This window comes from Zootoca vivipara, chromosome 6, assembly GCF_963506605.1.
Source record: "Zootoca vivipara chromosome 6, rZooViv1.1, whole genome shotgun sequence".
In the NCBI taxonomy this organism is placed as follows: domain Eukaryota; kingdom Metazoa; phylum Chordata; class Lepidosauria; order Squamata; family Lacertidae; genus Zootoca; species Zootoca vivipara.
Window position 1 is genome coordinate 42,020,405 of NC_083281.1, and position 19,687 is coordinate 42,040,091.

The following is a 19,687-nucleotide window of genomic DNA, read 5'->3' on the forward strand; positions in this document are numbered from 1 at the left end:
GGATGTCTTTCCAACTCTGTCTAAGGGCTTCTGGGTCCTGAGGGCAGCAACTGAACCTCGGCACTGGGGCTGGCAGTCTGCTGCAGTTACTTTCCTCCAAGCACTATGCATCTGTCTCCAGCACTGTGACTTATGAGCATCCCTTGTTGTCCAAAGACAAAGGGGTTGGGTGGGAGAGCCCTTCAAGCAAGCAGGCTGGGACTTGCCTGATGCCAGGCGGGCACCGTGCCCTGGCAGCTCTCTTTTCAGCCTTGGTCTGGGCTGAGGAACAAGAGCAAAAGGCAGAACCCCACCTGGAGCAGTGTGCTCTGACAGGCACTCGCCGCAGCCAATGAGGCTGAGAGGCAGGCCAGTGGGGCCCCTCCCTTCTCCCTGCTAGGAGGGGCACATACTGATACAAGAGGAGGCGGAGAAGCAATTCAGAAGGCAGAGCAGGTGGTGGAGGAGGAAGAAGAAGGTGCCAAGCAGCAGCCGCAGCCGCAGCATCAAGAGGAGCAGTCAAAACAGCAGGCAGCATCTCCTTCAGTGGATGGCTTAAGCGCTCCCTCCTGCTCTTCAAACTTCGCACCTGCGGTGGGCATCCCCTGGGGGCAGGCAGACCCACCAAGGTAAGCAACAACCCTGGTGACCCCAGCAGTCCCAGAGGTTTGGGAAGAGCAATGGTGTGTGTGTGTGTGTGTGTGTGTGTGTGTGTGTGTGTGTGTGTTGATGCTTTTACAGGGAATGCAATCCCAAGCCACTATCTTTGTGCTATCAACAGTGCTGCAGTTATGGCATCTGCTTTGTCCTTTCTCTTCTGGTCAGGGCATCTCCTGGTTGTCTATCCTTTAACTCAGGGATGCAGGTATCACCCAGGTGTCTAGCAAGCACACAGCTTCAAAGTGAGGTCCATTCACCTGTTTCACCACAATTATGCCAGGAAAAGCTGTCTTACCCCAAACCAATGGAAAATATGCTTAATTCCTTGGCAGAGAAGTGAGTGGGTGGGTGGGGGGTTGGGATCAACTTTTATTGGAAGTCCTGCCGCCCTAATCCCAAACAGATAGGAGTGGGATGGTGTCCCTTGCCTGGGAGGGAAAGCTCTCTGCACATGCTTAGGGATGCCCATGACCTGATGCTTCTACCGTTGCATGTTCTACGGCTGGCATGTGGAATTCAAAATGGGTTCTGCACATTGGCTCAGATGAAACCCTCCTTACAGTCCACCCCACTGGCATACTCCCTCCATCCAAACCCCTTGCTTCCCCCGTAGCAATCCCCCCTTCCCAAATTATCTCTCTTCCCCTCTCTCTTCAACGCCCCCTTTCAAAAAGAAAACAGACTTTGTGGATTCCGTGTCTGAGCGTATAAAATCTCAGAGTGGCTGGCACTGCAGTGGAGGGGGGGCAGTGGTGGTGGAGGGAGAACGTTCCTGCCTTTAGGAGCTAGCAGATGGGGAGAGGGAGGGAGGAAGCGAAGGGGGAGGCGTGTGATGTGGCCTCCTCTCTGGGCAGGGAGAGGGAACTGGCAATTCAGTTTTGCAGTTTGACTGAGGAGGAATCCTTGTGCCCATTCTGCACTGATTTCCAACACTGCACAGACAAAAATAGGAATGCTTGCCTGTACTTGCAACACCCCCATTCTCACGCAGCAGGGGGAAGGGGGCGCCAGTGCCTGAACACCCCACCATTCAACCCCCCACAGGTTGCTGGAGGTGGCTGTGTTCCTTCACTTTGCAGTGACCTCTCCTGTGACAGCCTCTGAAGCAGGCGCTGCTAAGCAAAGTGGCCCTGGCAGTTTCCTAAGAACATGCAATGGAGCATTTAATCTTTGGATGGATCTGCCTGGACTTGTGAAAAAGCGGCTGCTCGACACATTCACATTCAGCAATACTGGACTGGTGTTTTGAAGGGTTCAAAAGGAGACATGGCCTGGGCTTTTGAGGCTGTCATGCATGTGTTGATACACCCATGCACACTCAAGTCAAAAGGTCTCCATTCTCCCTACAGAGACCTAATGACCCTAAAGAGGGGGGCTGAACCTAGAAGAGCAGAGGTATGACCAGGATTTTCAGGGGGGGGGGGAGGTGAATCCTGACATTTCCCTTAAAAGGGATAATGATTTATCTGGGAGAAGTACCAGAAGACAAGGGCACTTAAATAGGAACACTTAGTGAGCACACGATAATCTCTTGGAGCTAAAGCCTTGACACATCGGCTGAGGCCAGTGGTTTTGTGCACTCACGAACATTGTCTTACTCATTCAAGTGAACAACTGGAGAGGTCGGTAGACTGTTGCCCTTTTAGGATTCCCTTTCTGTCCTCCATAAAAATACAGTTTCAGCTATCCTTGCAAGCAAGTCTGCAAAACCTACTATACAATGCAGGGCTGACTGAAGCCATTTATGGCACCCCAATGGCCTGAGGAGAGGGAAAGCGCAAACTCTCTTTCAGAGCGCAAAACACTTCTCTGCTTGGAAGCAGCCCTGGTCTCCCAGAGGTTTGTCTTATTCACCATAGGTGAGTATTTACAAACCAGAACTAAGACCAGGCATCAAATAAAGACCATCCTCTGCAAAATAGGACCCACAGTCAGACTTGTGAGGGGTTTCGTAAGGGATAAAGCTTTTTTGTGAAGAAATGGGGGGTTTGGAGCTCTGGGTTCAGTTGTCCAACCCTGGAAGAAATCTTGGTGTGCCTCTGAGCTCACAATTTCTCCCATTCATTTCAAATAAGCCTGTGCAGGAGAACTTCCCAGTGGGTTGTGGCTCATGTTTATTGTTAGCACATATGACTGGGGCTATTTGGGCTTTCTACTTTCACTACTGAAAGGTTGTTGGCCAGACAGTCTCCATTCTCCTAGAGGCAATCTAGTCCTCAGCAGGTTTGCTCGGAGGAAACTTTTGTTGATTTTGTGGGACCTCTGTGCAAGAATGTTTAGGAGGGCAGCTGCCTTAGGTTGACTCCCTTCTCTGCAAATAGGGAAATAGCGGAGGCAGATTAGGAAAGTGTGACTGGTTCGGTCACAGTGGGTGCAGAGCCTCGGGGGCAGTGCATGGGGTGCTGCAACCATGATGTAGAATGGAAGGTGAGAGAAGAGGTGGACCGCTGAATTTTGGCATCGCACAGGGTGCCGCTGAATTTTAAGATCTGCCACTGGAAATAGGATGGGGAAATGGGAGGTAGCCAAACAGCAGCTTCCAGAATAAAAGCCCACCCCTTTGCAAAATCCACCTCCAAGGGGAGGATAGCAGGCTGGAGCAAAGTAATTTTTGCTTTAAAAACTCTAAAGAGGAAATGGTAGGGGTGTTGTTAGGCAAGGACCTGAGCCCTGGGCCTTTTGCACCAGGATTGTCTGACCCCTCCCACTTTAAATATAAGCTGAAAATCAGTTTATATGTGCATCCTTACATAAAAAAATAGTGTATGCATGTGTTATGCAAATGTGTGCTATAGACTGGCTGAGTCCCACGTCCTTTAATGACCTAGCAAAACTCCTGAGGAAGTTGCCTGAGACCAGTTAGAAAAATGAGCAAGCAAAGCAGGGGTGGGGGGAGATCTTAGAGGTGGGTAGGATGTGCTTGCAGGTGGGGGCTCAATACTGTGAACAAGTTATTGAGATACACCTCAGGCATGGATTTCCCCCACAAAGGCTAAATAGGGTGGGGAAAGAGAGAGGTGCAGGCTGGTATTTTGATGACATTGATATCATATGGATACTGCATAAAACCTGGGTGCATGTGGGGCTCCTATCTCATAGTAAAGAATCATCTCATAAGATGTGGTGATAGCTGGCTTGCCAAGGAGTACATGTGAAAGGGATTTAGGTACGTTAGTGGACCACAAACTTAACATGAGCCAACAGTGATGCAGCAGCAACAAAAGCTAATGGTATTTTAGGCTGCATCAACAGAAGTATAGTGTTCTGATCAAAGTAAGTAATAGTTCCACTCTCTTCTGCTTTGATTAGGCCACACATGGAGTACTGTGTCCAGTTCTGGGCACCACAATTCAAGAAGGCTATTGACAAGCTGGAACATCTGCATAGGAGGGCAAACTAAGATGATCAAGGGTGTGAGAACTAAGCCTTAAGAGGAATGGTTGAGGGAGTTGGGTAGGTCTAGCCTGGATAAGAGGAGACTGAGAGGAGATATGAGAGCCATCTTCGAATATCTAAAGTGCTGCCACATGGAAGATGGTGCAATCTTGTTTTCTCTTACTTGGAGGCAAGGACTTGGATTCAAGTTACAAGAAAGGAGATTCTGACTAAACATCTGGAAGAACATCTGACAAGTTAATAGGTGTTCAACTGCACAATGGACTCTCTCAGAAGGTGGTGGACTCACTTTCCTTGGAGGTTTAAAAACAGAGTTTGGATGGCCATCTCTCATGGATGCCTGAGCTGAGATTCTTGTATTGCAGGGGGCTGTACCAGAGGACCCATGTGGGTCCCTTCCAGTTCTACAATTTTATGATTCCATGAAATGGGGAAGATTACTTTAAGGGCTTTTCCAGGGACAGGCACAGGGAGAATGGAAGGACTTCAATAGATTATTTCCCACCATGGGTGGATGTTGAGGAAGTTTCTCTTCCTGTCAGAACAGGGTCCCAGCAAACAAAAGAGGCAGAAAGCATAATCTTTGGCGTTCGTATAATGCTTTAAGAGTCTCCAGTGTCCATGCATTATCTTGTAATCCTTACAATGACGGATGGGGGAGAAATTTGATTCAGGCCTCATCCAAACCTCTGCTTGCCTGGTGCCTAGAAAGCACAGGTTCCAGCGGTTTGCCCCATGTCCTGCTCCTTTCCCAGGGAAAGCTTGCTCTTTAGCTCTGAATCAGAGCAACTGTCAATCTGGAGAAAACACAAATTGCCATTTGCTGTGATTGAGCACTGAAGAGTGGGGGAAAGCAGCAGGACAAGAGGAAGTGTGGCTAAACCCTCAGCTCTCATTATAAAACCAAATGTATCAAATTCACACTTTCTGAAACGGCATGAGAATCAAAGTACAGAACCACCCTTTAAAATTCACACATATCTGAATTTTGCAATGCAATTCTCTAACTAACCGATGATTACAAAAATGCATATATTAGGGAGAGATGGGTATAAAAATGAATATAATATCAGTGAAAACAACATACAAAATGCATTATAGTAAGAGAAATTGCTTGCAAAAATTACATGTTAAAACTGTAAGCAAAAATGTATATGTTGGGAGAAATTAGCACTAAAATGCTGAAGAATATTCACAAGGCTTTGAAAAAAGAAGAAAATTCAGAAATTGCTGCAGAAACCTGGAGAAGTGCATGCTGGAGATTGGAAAAAACGAAAAACCTAGAAAAGGGGAACTGACCGGTCCTTCCATCCCTATTTACAACACTTCTGCAAGGTAGATCTGTGTGGTTCTGCTGTTGCAGATGGGGCAGAATGGTTTCTCTAAGCCAGCCTTCCCTAAGCTGCTGCACCACAGATGTTTGGCTGGGGCTGATGAGAGATGTAGCCCAAAACATCTGGAGATGCCAGATTGGGGATGGCCACATTCAGCTGTGTCTCTCTGATCTGATGCAAACTCTCCAACTCCACCCTGTCATTGAGGGTTGTCAGATGCAGAGGTAACAGCCTCACTCTTGGCTGTTACCTCTGCATCTGACGTAGCAACTCTGGTACATGTAAGGAATTCATAGCTAACATAGTTTAACTGTAGTTAGCAGTCCTAATGGGTTTGTGGCACTGGTGAAGAACTGTGCCTTGCATCCAATTATCATCTGACATCCCAGTTAGTCTTTCCTTCTGTTTGTTGCTGTGATTAACTGTCAGCTTGTTGAGGGCAATGGACATTTCTTGTCCTCTAAGATATAACATAATGCAACTCCACTTTCATAAGCCATCTCTGCCCCAGTTTGAGTTTCTCACCCACGTTTATTGGAGCTTCCTTTTTCCTACTGGGGATTCTGGGAAGAGAAAGAGGCTGAAACCTCACTGACCTGCCTTCTCCATCTTTGAGGCATTGGTTTGTTAGGTATGATGAAGGTGTTGGTTTTAATTTACAGTATTACCCTTACTTCACCCTAAGGTCACAGGGTGGCTTACAATAATTTAAAATGCAACATTGAAAACAGTTTAGGGCAACTTAACACTCACAGAAATAGAGTGGGTCCTAAAATATAGATTTTAGGTGCCAGGGTAAAGACAGATACACCCCTGTGAAGAGGGCATTCCACAACTTAGCGGCTGCCACAGAGAAGGCCCTATAGCAAACCGCCGCCACTCCTGAACTTCTGAGGGCAGCAGAACTACCTGCGTTGCTGGTCTTAACACCGAAGGGGGTCTGTAGGGAAGGAGGCGGTCTTTCAGATATTTGGAGCCTGAGTCAGTGAGGGCTTTAATACAAACACTTTGAATTGGGCCTGGAATTGAACTGGCAATCGATGCAGCTGTATTAAAACAAGGGTTATCTGAGATCTAAATAGAGCACCAGCCACTAATCTGGTTGCTGCACTTTGGACAAGGACAAAAATGGACACCCCTTAACTTAGAGTAGGTACCCATAGTTAAAGCTATGGTTCTCCCAGTAGTGATGTATGGAAGTGAGAGCTCGACCATAAAGAAGGCTGATCACCGAAGAATTGATGCTTTTGAATTATAGTGCTGGAGGAGACTCTTGAGAGTCCCATGGACTGCAAGAAGATCAAACCTATCCATTCTGAAGGAAATCAGCCCTGAGTGCTCACTGGAAGGACAGATCCTGAAGCTGAGGCTCCAATACTTTGGCCACCTCATGAGAAGAAAAGACTCCCTGGAAAAGACCCTAATGTTGGGAAAGACTGAGGGCACTAGGAGAAGGGGACGACAGAGGATGAGATGGTTGGACAGTGTTCTCGAAGCTACGAACATGAGTTTGACCAAACTGCGGGAGGCAGTGCAAGACAGGAGTGCCTGGCGTGCTCTGGTCCATGGGGTCACGAAGAGTCGGACACGACTAAACGACTAAACAACAACAACATAGGTTTGATTATGGTAATGATCATTTTGCACCCCCTCGACTCGGTGCCCTGTAGGGATAAACTCTCACACTGCCCTAAATCCAGCTCTGCCCATACAGATTGCAGGAGTATTGAATGTGGTCACTTTTTCTGGGATCTGGAGCAAGACTATTTTCTGCTACTCCAGAGGGTAGGACTTAAACCAATGGATGCAAATGGCAAGAAATTAGATTCTGACTAAACATTAGAAACAACTTTCTGACAGTAAGCTATTTGACAGTGGAATGGACACCCAGGGAAGGTGGTAGACTCTCCTTCATTAGAGGGTTTTTAAACAGAGGTTCTATGACCATCTATTTAGCTGTGGTTTCTGCAACACAGGGGGTTGGACCTTTGGGCCCCCTTCCAGCTGTGCAATTCTATTATTCTGGTTGTTTGTTTCTTTGTTTTTAAGTTTCTGTCCCTCATGACTGCAGAGAAAACGTCTAACAAGTTAAGGTTTAGGATTCAGAGGAGCACTCAGATAGGATGTACTGTACAGTGGTTAGGTGTAAAATCTCTGGACCTCACAGAGCGTTCTGCCCTGCCATAATGTGTGTGCGTGCTCCTTAGCTAGCTCTGTCCCCATCCCACTCTCCAGCATCCCATCCCATACCTCTCATCCTCGCCTAACCTACACATTAGAACTGGGACAAATAATCCCTTTTTGAACAGAAGTATATTTTGTTCAAAATGGTGCCTCACTTCTCCCGCTCCTAAAATAGCAGTAGGATATTGACTTCCAGTTGATTAGGCACCTGAGGGTGTCCCCCCCCCCAATCACAGCCACCTGTCCAATAACTGGCATCAAGTGTGACATCAGGTGATGGGGCAGGTAAAGACATGGTGGGAATTCTACATCAGGAATTCCCTAATGCAGCTAATGTCAGTGCTGATCAGCTTATGAGCATTAAGAGGAGCACCTTTGAAATCCATTGGTGCTCTTTCACCCTCTCCTGGGGTGGAGAACATCTGTGGCCCTCCAGATGTTGCATGACTACAACTCCCATAATCCCTGGCTGAGGCTGATGTGCACTGGAGGGTCGGGGACGACGGCGACAGGTTCCCCACCTCTGCTCTATTTTCAAGGTAATTCAAAAAGCCACCTTTCCCAGGCTAAGTTCTGCATCTGAGAGGGTCATGCAAATGGTGCCTCCTTTACAACAGGTTTTCTGTTCTCTTATGCAAATAATTTCCCCCTGCCCCAGCCAGCATAGAAGGGCTGTGTGTCGACCAGAAAGGGAGGCAAATTTCTGCAGCTCACACACTAGACAGAGATTCCTTGAGTCCAGCCGCAAATCTGCATTCACACCCCAGCTGTTGGTTCTGCCTTCACTTCACAGTAGAGGCTTTGGTGCATTGCGAGAAAGAAATAGACAGAGGCACGTGTGGCAATAAGCAAGGTAAGAGCATGGAAAAAATACAACCATAGTGTATAGTGGCCATTGTGTGCTGCAGGACCAGAGGACTTTTTCTTCTTCCCAAACTGGGTGCATCCAGGCGGTTCTAATTTGGGGGAGTGAGAGGATTTCCCTGTCTGCAGTCTAGAAACGTAGGCACTACATTCTCTGGGTCAGACCTATCATGCAACAAGGTGAAGTTGTCTGCTTCAGGTGCTACCATGGCAGGTGTTGACAAGGGTAGGAATTGGTGTCTGACCCCGGGAAGAAGTGTGTTTGTGAGATGAGAGGGGCAGGGGGAGAGAGAGAGAGATTTGAGAATCGTTACAAGGAATGAAATGTCTTCGGCTGTGGCGTCTGTAGTGTCATTGCTGCATGTGGCTGAGAGACCCTCTCTGGAGGGCCATCATGATTGGCTTCAGCTTGGACTACAGCCCCCATCAGCCCCAGCCAGCACAGTTGAATGATGCTGGGGTTGATGGTAGTTGAAGTCCAAAAACATCCAGAGAGTGCCAGGTTGGAGAAGGCTGGCTTAAAGAAGTCACCCTCCCATTTCCAGCAGACGGCAGAACTCTCACTTTGATGCCTCCTGTTCTGAAATATGCTCCCCCAAACCTATATTTTCTTTCGGCCAGTTTCACCTTCATTTTGGCTCCCAAAAATATTGGCAACATTTATACCAGCCTTTCCCCAAGCTGGTGCCCTCCAGATGTTATGGATGACAATTCTCATCAGCCCCAGCCAGCGCAGCTGTTATTGCCAAGGGGTTCTTGCCATGGAAGCACAACTTAGCTTCTTTGCCAACAAAGCAGAAGAATTTAGAGAAACAGAGTAGAATCATGAGTTCAAAGGGAAATATCTTATCCTCGACCACATTTAGAAATAGAGTGAAAAATGCAGCATTTACCTCCTGAGTTTTGCTGGGTTCATTTTAATCTTGGCTGATTAATAGCGGAGAGAAGCAAAAGGGGAGAAGGAAGTTAAAAATTCCCTCTTCTGAATGTTCCCATGCAGACAAGCCCAGTGACATGACCTTGAAGCAAGACCAGCTATTGCAGCCTTCTGGCATTTAGTGCCCTCCAGGTGTTTTGGACTGCAATTCTTGTCTAGCTGGGGTCGCAGTCCTAAACATCTGGAGGGCACCAGGATGGGGAAGGCTGCCCTATTGAAAAAGTAAACAGGTGCTCCCTTCCATGTATTTCTTGTTTGTACTCCAATACCAAACTCTTACAGCTCACTAGTAATATCTGGCGCAAAAGTAGCCGGTGGGTTTGGTTTTCCTCTTCATCTCTTGAACTTGCTGCCTGAACAGGTTTTTGCTTTTGTTATAAAGAACAAGAGTAGAGAACCTTTGGCCCTCCAGCTGTTGTTGGAAAATGATTCCAAGCTTCCCTGGCCCTTGGTCATGCTGGCTGGGGCTGACTGGAGGGCTACAGATTCCCCATCGCTGTTTGAGAGAGAGAGAGAGAATGAGAATATACTGTATGCAGCTGTTGGGCAGCCCCTTCATGTGACACGAGCACTGAAATATATATCAGCTGGGTGCAGCTTGGTTTTAGAATGTGGGGAGACAAGCCGTGCTTGAGGGTCATAGAGAAGGCGTAACACAATAACCGCTTGCAGGGTGGGATCAGAATGCTTATGCTGGCTTCTATTTCTGTTCTTCCTCCAAAAGAAAAATGAAAAAATGGCTTAATTGTGCGGAGGGTAGGGGGCCTTTTTTGGCTGGATCATAAAAGGTCTGTGGAAGGAAGATGGGGAAAACAAATGGGGAGAGATGCAAGGATGAAAGAGTTGGCTGGTAGCTTCAGGGATGTGCGCTGCTGCCCATGCTGCTGCTAGGAACAATTTCACTACAGTGCAGCTGTTGCCATGGCAGCCTCAGCACCGGTTGCTATGTGTAGCAAGGATGGATATTGAAATGCTTGTCCCTTCATTTCTCTGCCCCAAATTTCCTCCTGAACATAACACCCCAGTGAAGGAGCGGGGTGGGGTGTGGGGTGGGGAGGCAATCAGAAAAGCCTGAAAGGGAAGCTGTTCTTCCTAATCTCTTTATTGTTAATCAAAAGAGGTAGCTATTTTCATCTGTTAGAGCAAAATCTACAGAGACAGTGGAACAGAGCCGTTATTAGGACTGGCGAAGGTTCGCAATGTAGCTGCAAGCTTTTCAGTTACACAGAGCTCTTCCTCAGTCTGGAAGTAATGATACCCTCTTCTCGAAATATCTATTTATTCACACAAGTGTGTGCCGGTGTGTATTATACAGGTATGTAACATTTTGCCTGAGGTGGAATACAGTGCAAGACATCATGTCACCTATAGAGCTTTTCAGAGCCCTTTAAAATGCATGTCCCATTTTGTTGTGGCAAAACGGATGTGAGCTTTCAGGCTGCCTGATCTGGAAATTAAACCATGCCTGCCCACCTCCAAACCCAGCAGTCTCTCAGCTGCATCATGAGCAAAACCTACAACATTTGGAGCATTTTTGTTTAGAAAGCAGGTGACGGGTGGAGTGGGGTGGGGGAGGAATGGGACATGGCAGAGGCTCACAACTTAGTCTTATCCTCTCCCCCCCCCTCCACCTGTCACCTGCTTTCTAAACAAAAATGCTCCAGATGTTGTAGGTTTTGCTCAGTGGCTGCTAGTTGTGATAACTCCATAGAATGGCGTTGTGGTTCAGTGGTTAGAGCATATACTTTGCATGCAGAAGGTCCCAGGTTTAATGCCCCAGGACATCTACAGGCAGGGCTACGAAGCCTCCCTTCCATGATCAGAGACTGAAATGCAGGGTGGGTGGGTGGGTTTGATGTGTGCTGTGACATTTCGCTAGGTGCCTACTCCCATTTTGTTTCCATCAGCCCAAAGGAAAGGATGCTGCATGCGTGACAATTTTCTTTTATTTCTGTATTATAAAAATGCAGCTCTTTCTTGCCAAACTGCTCTAGCACAAAACAGCTGTTTATTGTTTATTTTATTTACAAAAAACCCCCCAAACCGTAAGATTTGCTCTGTGTGTGCAAACAAGCGAGAGCAGGACAGACTTAGAATGCGAAGGTGGGGGAGGTGAGCCGTCTTTCTGGCAATAAGTATATAGAGATGCGACCAATTTTCAATTACTCAATCTGCAAAGGGCCTGGAACTCAGGGAGGGTGGGGGAGGGTGGACAACAGCACACAGCCCAAATACACCCCAGGATGGGACCGGCCACTCCTGTGCTTATTAGGGTCCTTCAGGAGGAATAAATACAAAAAATGCAACGTGAACTGGAAACATCAAGATTGAAAGCACTCATGGGTGCATGATGGCACACAAATGCGCACATGGGAAAATTGGCCCGTGCATGCATTAATGCCCTAGTGTGGACACAGCCTCAGGACGAGGCAGCTGCTATGTTCAGAGAGAACCTACCTCTGAATCGTAAGGCAAGGGCTGCCTCTGGCCTTCCTGGGGGGTTCTGACTGGCCACTGTTGGAAGCAGGATGCAGAACCAGGCCTTTGATCTGCTCCAGCTGGGCTCTTATGTTAACCTTTCTCTGCAGAAAATATCCCCCACTTCTCCACCTCTTGTGCGTATGGAAGGCTGCATGGATACATGATTTGTGTTGCGTACAATAGCTGGGCAGTGACAAAGAAATAACTGGGCTTCCTGTTAGGGTCTCCAACCATATCACCCTACTCCTCTCTGCTGGCTGGCACAACTTCTTCACCACACAGCAATTTATTGTGTGCTTAGTGCTGCTCCTGCATGCAGGCTTTGCCATGTCCATATCATAATGTTCTCATCAAAATGTATGTTATTTCCCCATTTGATCTGGATCTACCATTTCCATGGAAAATTTGATAAGTAAAAAAACGACAATAACAAAAGCAAACCAGTGACAACCTAGATTTGGATTAAATGGGGTGGGGGGGCGGGTATGGGGTGGCAATTTTATGAGAACAAGGTTGTGTGAGTGCAGCAAACAACCACAGCTCTGCATGCCTCTAAGGTGCTGCATGGAAGCACTTCTGATCCCAGATGCCTTCAAGAGCAAAAACCGAACCGGAGGATGGAATCTCTCCTCCCAGCCTTTGATTTCCCTGAAGGTCAACAAAATAACTATCTCTTGAAATGCAAGAGGGGAGGGTTAACATGTGAAGTATGCCCTCGTCAGTTGCTTGGCACAGAGAGAGAAGCACCAGAGGGGAATTTAACTGGCAAGGGAAGGGAAGGCTTTTGCATCTCCTTTGCTTGAGCAGGTGGGGAAGGTGGGGATGGGGGCAAGGGGGTCACCTTCCTCCACCTTTTGACACCTTCTTCAAAATACAAACTCCCATTACGGTACCAAGTCAGGCCATTGGTTCATGCCTATCTTTGTATTGCAGCCTTTTCCAACCTGTTGTCTGCCAAGGTTTGGCCAGGGGGGTGGGGTGGGGATGAGAGCAGCAGAGGAGGGAGACAGGTTGGAAGAAAGCTGCAATGGGAAGCGCTGGTTCAGGGCAGAACTGCATTATTGCACATGTGAACGCTAAGGGCACCATCAGGGCTGCAGTCTGATGCTTGCTTATATAAGAGTCAGCCACATGGAACAGACATTCATTTAAAGAACTACCATTCCACAGCCATACCTTCCCCCAAAGAACCCTGAGAAATGTCGTTTGGTAACCGGGGGCAAGAGTTGTTCAGAGGCCCCTATTCCCCTCACAGACCTACAATTTCCAGTGTGACTTGTATCTCTCTTCACAGGGAACTCTGGGAATCATAGCTCTGTGAGGGAAATAGGGGTCTCCTAACAACTCTTAGCCCCTGTAACAAGCTACAGTTCCCAGGATTCTTCGGGGGATGCCGTGACGCTTGAAAGTGGCATAATAGTGCTTTCCATGTATGGTACTTTGGTTGGCATGTGTGTGTCGTGCTGTAACAGTGCACAAAAGGCTGCGTTTGTCACGAGAGAGAGAGAGAGAGAGACTCATCCAAGCAAGGGCTTTTTTTCTGAACTAACTTCCAAGGGAAGGAATGGAGAGAGATTCCCATGCAAGGATGGCAGAAGCGAGCGCCTTCCCATCAGCCATCTGTTGTTCAGAGTGAACTAGCGAGGAAGTGCCAAGGCTGTGTGGGAGCCCTTGCTGGCAATGGAGGATTCGTCATCTCTGCCAAAATAGGCAGCCTGTTAAATGGTATAGGAAGTCGAGGGAGTGGGGGGAATAGCACCCTCTTTTGAGCTAGTGGCTCTCCTTGTGGATTCGGCTGGTCCTGCCATTAGCAGAAGGGAGGAAACCACCTCAGGTGTCAGTCCCTGGAGGGGCAGCAATGGCAGACCCCCAACTGTTCCCCCTGAGGCTGTCTCTAGCTATTCCTCTTTGTTGGAGGGCAGTGCTGTGTACATCACATGTCCTGCACCCCCCCCCCAAAGAAAAACCTAGCCTGCTCCCTGCAGGTGCAGTTGAGGATGCTTGTACTGAGGAAATAATTGGTCATTCTCCATATACAGGAAGGGTGTGTGATGCCGTCTTGTCCTTTGCTTCAGGCAGGAATATTTCTTAGGCTGGCCCTGCCTGCAATATGTGGGTTGATAGGTCAAGAGGGAGAGAAATTGAGGGGAGAGTTGTGTGACAATGTATGTTTTTCTCCAGTGGATGCCGTGAGTCCCCTAATGAAGGGAAGCGGTGGTAGAGGGCCAAACAAGGGAATATCATGTTGTTGTTCTTCTTGTTGTTGTTCTTGTTGCTGTTGCTGCTGTTGTATCTGTTGCACATAGGCCAGGGGTTTACTATCGCTGACGACATGTCGCTCTTTCTCCAGAACCAGCAATGGGCAAACACAACAGCAAACTGGCTCCAGAGATGCTGGACGACCTGGTGAGGAGCACTGAGTTCAATGAGCAAGAGCTGAAGCAGTGGTACAAGGGCTTCCTGAAGGACTGCCCCACGGGCATCCTCAATTTGGAGGAATTCCAGCAACTCTACATCAAGGTATGGTGGCGGTGGCAGGGAGTCCGTGGTCTGTACAAGGGTGCAGGGGCTGCCTAGCTGGGCCTTGTTGAGGTCCTGCTGTCTGAGCCTGGCACAGCAGCAAAGCTTGTTCCCATAAGACAGGGACCCTCAGGCCCTTCCAGTGGCCCTCCTCCACATACTCATTGTTCTTGCCCGGCTGGAATGTGTCTGTGAGCTCAGCTGTAATAATTTCCTGAAACCTCAGACTTTTGCAATGGTGGACTCTCCTTCATTGGAGGTTTTTAATCAGAGTTTGGATGGCCGTCTGTCAAGTATTCTTAAGCTATGGTTCCTGCATTACAGGGTGTTGCACATGCTGACCCTTGGGGTTCCTTCCAGCCCTACAATTCTATGATTCTGTGATCTCCACGTTGGGAAATTGCACCATGAATACAATAGGGGAAAGAGCAGAGCATGGATTCTGCAACCTGCTTGTGATATTTTCTGCAATGTTGCCGTGCCATTGTCAGCTGATGCTGGTGCAGCTTGTAGGCAGAGCTTTCCCAGCTAGGCTTTAAATTGGAAAAGGCTTGAATCCAATATAAGTGGCCTATGTCAAGTCTTTGCCCGGCTGTTGCCCACTGGCCTCCGCCTCCCAGATTGCTGCTAGCTGCTTTCCCTCTCATGGCTGCTCCTATCCCATCTTATCTCCTTGTAGTTTTTCCCTTACGGCGATGCCTCCAAGTTTGCCCAGCATGCATTTCGCACGTTTGACAAGAACGGGGATGGGACCATCGACTTCCGGGAGTTCATTTGCGCTCTCTCAGTCACCTCCAGGGGAAGCTTTGAGCAAAAGCTGAACTGGGCCTTTGAGATGTACGACTTGGATGGAGATGGCAAGATAACGCGCTTGGAGATGCTGGAGATAATTGAGGTATGGGAGGATGCTAGCATTCTCTGTGGATGTGTTTCTTCCTCAGTCTTGGTGGATTAGATTAGTATAGTGCAGGCTTTGGCAACCCAACGCTCTCCAGATGTTCGGGGCTATGTGCTGGCTGGGGCTGATGGGAGTTGTAGTCCAGAACCTCTGGAGGGCCCTAAGTTGACAAAAACTTGCTTGGGGCATGAGCACTACATAGGAATCCTCCTGTAGAGAGGCAGGTAAGCTCTTTTCCTGGGATGGCAAGACACTGATAACAGCAATTACCGCCACCTGCCCTCTGAGACTAGTCCCAAACAGATATCTCCTGGCTGCAGAGACCCCAGAGAGTAGTCTGGTGCTGGGCTAGGATATGCTGAGCCACATGCTGAGCCACAGAGCCATGTCCTCAGTCCTCCCTCCTTTGCCTTCCAGGCCATCTACAAGATGGTGGGCACCGTCATCATGATGAGGATGAACCAAGATGGGTTGACGCCGCAGCAGCGTGTCGACAAGATCTTCACAAAGATGGACAAAGACAAAGACGACCAGATCACCCTGGAAGAGTTCAAAGAAGCCGCCAAGAGTGACCCTTCCATTGTCCTCCTGCTGCAGTGTGACATGCAGAAGTAGAGGGAGGGTCCCAATGCACAACTCACCCCCCGCCCTACCCTGGCCTGGCCTACCCATCCTTGCATCTTTCCCCCCTTCTCCTGGGGAGCTGCAGACTCCACTCCCTGGGACAGGAAGCACTGTGTTTCACACAGCCTCCTGGGTCCCAAACAAGGCCCCACCATGCAATCCCCTGGGGCCTGCAGCTCATAATTTGCACAGTTCCTCTGGCCATTGCTCTTGTGACCTCACCAAGGTCCTATTAGAATGAATTTCTTCTGTCTCGACCCTCCGGTCCCACCACCTCTGGGGCCCATCATCCCTCTTGCCTCCCCCTTTGCTCCTGGACATTCCCAAGAACATACAGGCCAACTTACCTTTCGATGGCTTGCCTATATATCCATGACCCTTGACAACTGCAAGGTCTTGTAATCCTCAGAAGTCTGTTATCCTTCACTTCAGTTGTAGCTCTTAGGATTAGGGCAGATCTCTTCCCTCCGGTGACCCTCTAACGTAATCTTCAGATGTGCCCCTTGAACGGCAGCTCTGGGGCAACCATTTCCCTCCCCTGCCCTGTAATTCCCCCTGCCCAACACACTCAGCTTGAAGCCCCAAATAGGGAACAGGTCATTTCTCCCCTCAACACCTTTCCTACCCCTTTCTTCACAGCCATGAATAGTGAATGGCAGCAGCAAAACGTCCTAGCAATGGGTCAAAGGTATTCTTTCCCCCTCTAGACTCTCCTCCTCCTCCTCTCTTCCTTGAAAACAGAGTGGCATCACCTGCCATTGAAGGGGATGCCATTGTCAGAGGTAAGAAGTGTTTCTGGGTAATCATGGGGCAGCATTCTCCAATCTGGTGCTGGCTAGTGCTGATGGTTGTCACCCAAAACATCTGGGGGGCACTGCGTTGGGTAGCACTGTCCTAAGATGGCCATGTTGAAAATGCAGGGTGTTCTGTGTTTGCTCTTCCTGAATCCTTTGCTCTTGCCATCCCATCTACTAATGGGCAGGGGGGAGAAACATCTGCATTTCAAAAGGGCTGAAGAATCAATGATAGTTGGGGAAAATGCTGTAGGATTCTGGGATTCTGGCATTCCATGTTTTAAGCATCTCTCCTTCTTCCAGCCAACAAGAGACAACAGGCAGGTTTTTTTGGGGGGGGGAGGGTAGGGGATGCTTGACTGCATTGCAAATATAGTTATTGTATATTTTATATTTGGCTGCAAAGGGAGCCCCTTTGAAACACAGAACCCGAGGCTTGCATTTTTAGGGTCCAACTTTGAATGCTGGCAGAAACCCAATGCAGGAGATCTGTGGTCCTGCAGGTGTTGCTGGTCCCCTCCTCCCATCACCTCTGACAGTTGGTTTTGCTGATTGAGGCTGATGGGTGACCTCTTGACCTGATTACCTTGGTCTGAAAGAGCAGGGCCAGCCCTACACCTTTTTGGTGTCTCGGGCAAGACACACTGCCGACACACACACAGAGATCCAGGCCTGCTGGAAGGAGACCAGCAGTAATGTAGCCAGCAACAGGTTGGGGGAATGCTCCCGTTTCACCAAGACTCTCCCTGGCTTTAGCTTTCAGCTGTGTCTTTGGTTTATCCAAAACTGAGCTGGAAGCCATTGCCACCAAGGCCAGAGAAGGGTGGCAGCTGGAAGAAGCATGGTGGGTGCTGCAGCGGGGACCAGGACCTCCTGTTTCTTGTGGAGCATGCTGCCCATTGCTTCAGGTTGCCTCATTGGTGCACTGGCGATGTGGAAGATAATACTGGGTTTTGTTTTGTTCTTTTACTGTAGGCGAGGAATGCATTTTGCCCCCAGGTTGAGCGGAAACAGATTCGATTTGGAGCCAAACAATCCTATATCAGAATTGCTGGGGCAGGGGGACCTGGTGGGCGGGGTCTGCTTTTTGTTGGGACACTGCTGCGCTTCCCAGACAGCCCTCTCTTCTCCCCCCTACCCACCCCCTCTTCTCCCACCCCTCTTCCAGATTGCATTTGGCCTGTGGCAATGTGGTTGTGTGAAGCTCTTGGCCCGGAGTGAGTGGGTGGGCTGTGTGCCCTCTTGTTCACTCCTTGAAAGTTTACAATTTTGCAAACTTGCACTGTGACGGTAGCCGTGTTAGTCCGTTTTTCCAGGCATGAAATGCGGGCGAAACGCAAAGAAAAATGCCCCAATTTGAGCAAAGTGATTGTAAGAATTGGCATTGAAGAAGGCAAGACATGAAGGGTAAAATAAATATGGGGATCCTCTGTAATGCCAACTAGAGGAATCAAGTGGAAAAAAAATATTACTATTGTTATTATTTTTGGGACGCTCTTGGCAGGGCACCTGGTGCAGGAGAAGACCCGGGAAGTGGGAGCAGGCTGGCTATGCTGAGCTCTCCAAGACTCAGCTCCAAAGCAGCGAAATTGCATAGAGATGAGCCCTAAGACCAAGGTTCAGACCTAGTGCTGAGCAATAGTTTAGCCTTAGGAGGATGAGCCACAGCAAGTCTCCTTACACACTCCTCTCTTCTCCCACCTTCCTTCAACTCCTCTAGCAATTTGCATGGAGGAGTTCAGAAGCTTCCACTTCTGATTAACTGCAGATTCCTGTGTCATCTGAACCTACCTAAATTAACTTAACGATAGTTAGCAGAAACAAGCCAATTTCAAACGATAATTTAGGAATCTGGCTTCTTTCAATTCAAACCACAGTAAGATTAACTGCACCATAAGGTTTGGATGGCACACTAAACTGTGGTTAAGCAAAATCTAAAACGGAAGCAGAAGGTTTGACTCACCTCCTTGCAGCTGCACCAGAGTGGAGAATCCTTGGGCTTGAGGCTCACCTAGGCTCATTCTTGTAACACCAAGCTGTGGTTTAGCTTAGCATTACATCTGAATGCAGCCACAATATGGACCCACAGCCAATCCCCAGGTCTGCTACCTCCACCCTTCATTGTCCCCATCCTGAACTGAAGATTATTCTTAGAGATCTTGTCCTGTCTGCTTGTTGTGGTTTTTGAATATTGTAATAATTGTTTAGAAACTGTGATGTTGTTTATAAATATATACATACATTGTCTTTTTTTAAAAAAAAAATACTTGGGGGAAATAAAATGTGTCCACACAACGGAAGTTTAGAACTTGGCCTCCTTTTCTTTAAAAAAAAGAAGAAGCAATATTTATTTGTTTTATTTATTTAACAAGTTTTATATATGACAATTTAATAATTCTCACAACTTATATAAAATGGTATTAACTGTTTGTTAACATTCACATTAACATATTAGACTTTTTAAACAGTAAACATAATAAAATTATCAAAATATAGATAAAATCAGTTAAAAACAAATGTACATGGTAAAATTACATTGCCTTAAAAATGGTATTAAAGGTAAAGGTAAAGGGACCCCTGACCATTAGGTCCAGTCGTGACTGACTCTGGGGTTGCGCGCTCATCTCGCATTATTGGCCGAGGGAGCTGGCGTATAGCTTCCAGGTCATGTGGCCAGCATGACAAAGCCGCTTCTGGCAAACCAGAGCAGCACATGGAAACGCCGTTTACCTTCCCGCTGTAGCGGTTCCTATTTATCTACTTGCATTTTGACGTGCTTTCAAACTGCTAGGTTGGCAGGAGCTGGGACCAAGCAACGGGAGCTCACCCCGTCACAGGGATTCGAACCACCGACCTTCTGATCAGCAAGCCCTAAGCTCAGTGGTTTAACCACAGCGCCACCTGGGTCCCAAAAATGGTATTAGAAGGCATTGAACACAGTACAACAAAGACACCTGCCTAATCTCAATAGGCAGGAATTTCCAGAGAATAGGCGTTGCCACATTAAAAGAGTGAT

At 48.0% G+C, this 19,687-nt stretch overlaps 1 protein-coding gene across 1 annotated transcript; it reads left to right on the top strand.

Moving 5' to 3' along the window:
* Window positions 1–414: 414 nt before the first annotated feature.
* Window positions 415–17,000, top strand: HPCAL4 (hippocalcin like 4). Its single transcript, XM_035119012.2, has 4 exons — window positions 415–608; window positions 14,186–14,355; window positions 15,035–15,250; window positions 15,671–17,000. Exons 2-4 carry the CDS (start codon window positions 14,194–14,196, stop codon window positions 15,866–15,868), a joined length of 576 nt encoding a protein of 191 aa, XP_034974903.1. The 5' UTR covers window positions 415–608; window positions 14,186–14,193; the 3' UTR covers window positions 15,869–17,000.
* The last annotated feature ends 2,687 nt before the right edge of the window (window positions 17,001–19,687 follow it).

Bases quoted from the DNA above. Each gene is read 5' to 3' on its own strand.
- HPCAL4 (XM_035119012.2), top strand. From the start codon at position 14,194: ATGGGCAAACACAACAGCAAACTGGCTCCAGAGATGCTGGACGACCTG. The intron at 14,356-15,034 runs GTATGGTGGCGG...ATCTCCTTGTAG, and splicing joins TCCAGCAACTCTACATCAAG to TTTTTCCCTTACGGCGATGC. The intron at 15,251-15,670 runs GTATGGGAGGAT...TTTGCCTTCCAG, and splicing joins AGATGCTGGAGATAATTGAG to GCCATCTACAAGATGGTGGG.